Source organism: Physeter macrocephalus, chromosome 14 (assembly GCF_002837175.3).
Source record: "Physeter macrocephalus isolate SW-GA chromosome 14, ASM283717v5, whole genome shotgun sequence".
In the NCBI taxonomy this organism is placed as follows: domain Eukaryota; kingdom Metazoa; phylum Chordata; class Mammalia; order Artiodactyla; family Physeteridae; genus Physeter; species Physeter macrocephalus.
This window is the reverse complement of record NC_041227.1, coordinates 580,140-583,843: the sequence shown is the minus strand read 5'-3', so window position 1 is coordinate 583,843 and position 3,704 is coordinate 580,140. Positions and strand designations below refer to the sequence as shown.

At 62.3% G+C, this 3,704-nt stretch overlaps 1 protein-coding gene across 1 annotated transcript in view; it reads right to left on the bottom strand.

The window, feature by feature from the left end:
- Window positions 1-1,455: 1,455 nt before the first annotated feature.
- The window catches only part of SRMS (src-related kinase lacking C-terminal regulatory tyrosine and N-terminal myristylation sites), a 7,643-nt gene continuing 5,394 nt past the window's right edge, over window positions 1,456-3,704 (bottom strand). Inside the window, 2 exon segments of the mRNA XM_028499455.1 lie at window positions 1,456-1,485; window positions 1,807-1,925. Coding sequence (XP_028355256.1) covers window positions 1,456-1,485; window positions 1,807-1,925 — 149 coding nt within the window.

Below are 3,704 nucleotides of genomic sequence, written 5' to 3'. Positions count from 1 at the left end.
GGCGGCTCCGCGCTCCTCCCGGCCCGGGCCGCGCGCGGGGACGCTGCGGCGCCCTCGCTCCGCGCGCGCCTGGGCGCCTGGCCCGCGGCCGCGCCGGCTCCGCCCGCCGCCTCGCCCCGCCCCACCCCCTCCGTTAACTCCTGCGCCGCCGCCCCGGCCGCGGGAGGGAAGGGGAGGGGAGGAGGGGGAAGAAAGAGGAGCGAGGACCAGGCTGCGCCACCCCGCCGACGGCTTCCCGCCCCTCCGGCCACGTGTGCCCTGACGAGGGAATCCGGCCCCCTGGGCCCCTCTGGGGCGGGCAGGACCAGGCCACGCACGCCTGAGCAGAGACCCCAGCTCTCCCTGGGATCCCCAGGCGGCGTGGTGCCAGCACCTGGCCCCAGGTGAATTCTTACCAGCTGGGCCCGGACTGGACACCTTGGAGCCGGGGAGGCCCGGCTCTCTGTTAGAAGGCCCAGCTCCCCGGGACCTTATGCTCCTGGCCTCTAGATGGACCAGCCATGAGGACGCTTTAGACCCCGGGCCCTTGGTTGTGCAGGGAGGCCTCTGCGGAGGCTTCCTTCCTAAGAGGTAGCCTGAACTGGGCCTTGGAGAGGACGTCCCAGGAGGGAGGAGCTGGGGAAAGGTGGGGGTTTGCAGAGGCTTCTCGGCAGGAAGAGGGGTAAGGAGGGTCAGGAAGCTCAGACCTGAGAGACCCCCCCGGGGAGCCTTGAAGTCCCCCCAAGGGGCCTGGGATTTGTTCTGCAGACCCCAAAGAGGCCTGAGGCAGGGGCAGGGGGTTGGAGAGTGGGCCCCAGGGCAAGACCTAGGCCTCAGGCCAGTGGGGACGCTGGTGCCACAGTCCAGGACAAAGGAGGGCAGGCTCTTGACACAGATGGCAGGGTGTCCCCTTGGCGGGGAGTGGGCAGAATTGGCCTCCCCTAGCCATGGGTGTCCTGGGGGTCACTCTGGAGCCTGCTGCTGGAAGACCAAAGGGCCCACTCCTCAGCTCCCGAGGGGCCCCTGCACACTCGATGCTGTCAGCTCCTCACCATGCCCCCCCGGACCCTCCATCTGCACACCTAGGATGGTGTTCGCCTCAGGGGCCCCTCCTGACTACACCCAGACCCCGCCCACGTTCACCCGGCATCGTGGGATCTACCAGGCGAAAGGCCCTCTTTAGTAGCTGGCGCCGCCCTCACCGGTAACTCGGCCGCTAACGCAGGACCCCTGGCGCCAGGTCAGCTGTGTTGCTTGCCCTTTGGGTTCCAGAGGCGTTGGCGTGGTTTTGTTTTTTTTCGGTTGGGCAGGAAACATAATGGACGATGCAGGCACAGGGCTAAGTCATCTAGAACGCTGGGGAGGCTGCAGCACGCGCCACACCCACACCTGTGCACACAGGCGCATCCCGGGGGCCACACTCCTGACCCCCACCTCCCTGCCTCCATGCCTGGTCACTAGCTACAATCACCGGCATTAGGTGGGTTCTCCCCCGCTGAGCCCAGGCTGCGGGAGGAGAAGGAGGACCTGGATTACGAAAGGGAAGAAGGGACCACTGCGTCCCGCACGCGCTGGGTCTGCACGGGGGTGGCGTCCGGGGGACACTCACGCTCAGTCCTCAGAAACTGGGCGAGACACCTGTGACGCAGACGTGCAGACTCCACGAGGGCCGGCCCCGCCCCTCCTGCTGCGGGGAGGCCTCCCAGACCCCGGGGTGCCGCCTGGGCTGGGCATGGCCCTCCCTGGGGGAGCCCCTCCCCAGGGTTGGATGGGAGAGCAACGTGAGCCCACGGTTAGTGCGGCTCGCCGAGGATGAAGGTGTGTCACCTTTGCAGGGGCATTGAGACAGCGGCAAGGCTCGGGCTCGGCGTTCCAGGACACCGAGCAGGGCGAAAGGAGGGTACGTCCCTGAGGGCCCAGGGGCCCCTGGCTGCCTTCATGATCTCCTGGGGGAGGCGGTGCTGAGAGGGAGCCCCCACCAGGCTGGAAGGGGGCTGGGCTCGGTTGCAGGCATCCTCCACCTCCCCGAGCCCCTGCTCTCTTGTCTACGGTGGCATTGGCACCGAGAGCTTTACTGCATCTCTTGGAGGTTCCAGAAGGCGAACACCGCATCAAGGTTTGAAAACCTCTGCTTCCTCTGTTTAGGGTGTCCTTTCCGTGGTCATCTGTGTTTTCAGTTTTGTGTCTTGCACACCAGGGGCTGGGCACTGTCAGCAGTCTGGTCACCAGTGCCCCCACCCCTGCCACCTAGGCAGGACAGGTTGTTGAAAAGAGTCAGTCGGGGTGAATTTCATGCAAGTGACAGGAGTTCCATTTATTTAAAAATAGATGGGAAAAGCTTTCAGGCTCAAGCCATCTTTGCCAAGACTGCACGGACGGGATCCAGAGAAGGGGAGTGGAAAAATTTGGAGGCACACAGTGCCCAGCCCCAGGTTGGGGAGAAAGCTTTCTCCGGGGCTCCGGGGCGGCCGCTGCCCACGCCGGGCGCTGTCCTTTCAGCACCACCCCAGAAGCTTCTGAGCCCAGCCCAGTCTTCTTTTGCCCTCTCCCCTGGCCTCCTCCTCCTGTCCCCCGCATCACCGGCTACACTGAGCTGTCACATCAGAGGCCAGCTCAGAGTCTCACCTCCTGCCCCCCAGTACTCCTGTGTGCTCCCTTCCCGTGGGGGAGCTCACCACGCAGGGCTGTGACCTTGCTTCCCGGCCCGGCTCCCCTGCCTTTGGGTGCATCTCACTCACCGCCGTGTCCCCCAGAGCCTGGCACAGATGAGGCCCACGCTGCGAGGTCAGGGCATGTCACAGCTGCTGGTGTTGGAGGCCATATGGAAACGCACCTGGATCATCCCCTCTTTGGAAACCTTCACGGTGACCCTTCCCACGGCTCAGACCATGGGCTCAGCATTTCCCGGGAACCCGCTTCTCCACAAGCCCGGGGGTTGTGACTCTAGCTTCCCAACAGACAGACGGTGGAACCAGAAGACTTCAGAGCACAGGGGAGCGAGTGGAGAGGACGCAGGCTTCCCCTGGCGTCCGTCCCGTCCGTCTGAGGGCCATCAGCAGCAAGGTCCTGGAGGCCGTCCTCGGGGGAGGTGGCCCCGGCAGCCTGCTGTGGGATCCCTTTTTGTTCAGCCCCGTCTGGTGCTTTATTGACACCAAAAAGATACTTACATCCCGGTGTTCAGCCATGCTCAAGTTCATGGCCAGTGACCACATGGACATGGGGGGCAGACCCTGAAAAGCAGAGTTTCCTGTTTCACCACCACCCCATTTCCTCCCAGTAGAAAAGAAGCAAGCTCCTTCCCCAACCACAGCGCCTTCAGAAAAACAGATGGTCCCACAGAGGCCCAGAGGGAAAACTCCACCAGGCCAAGAAACAAGACTTAATTTGGGGAAATGAGAAGAGACAGGTTCTCAATCACATAACCTGGGGCAGGGCTGTTGTAGTCTTAGTGCTGTGATTCGGGCAACAGGAAGCACCTACCCAGACAGCAAGTCCCACCCCCCTCCAAGGACTTTTCCGTTATTAGGAGGAAGGGCTGTATTATTTATCCAGCTCATGGAGGGAAAAAAGAAGTGAGGAAAAATTCAAGATATGAAAGCATTGATTTTTTTTAAACATCTTGCACTAAAGTCAATATAAATTTAATTTATAGGGTTTTTTTTTTTAAAGGATCAGGACTCTCAACAAGCTTCCCCAGCCCCAGCTAATAGCATGCGGGAGCTGAC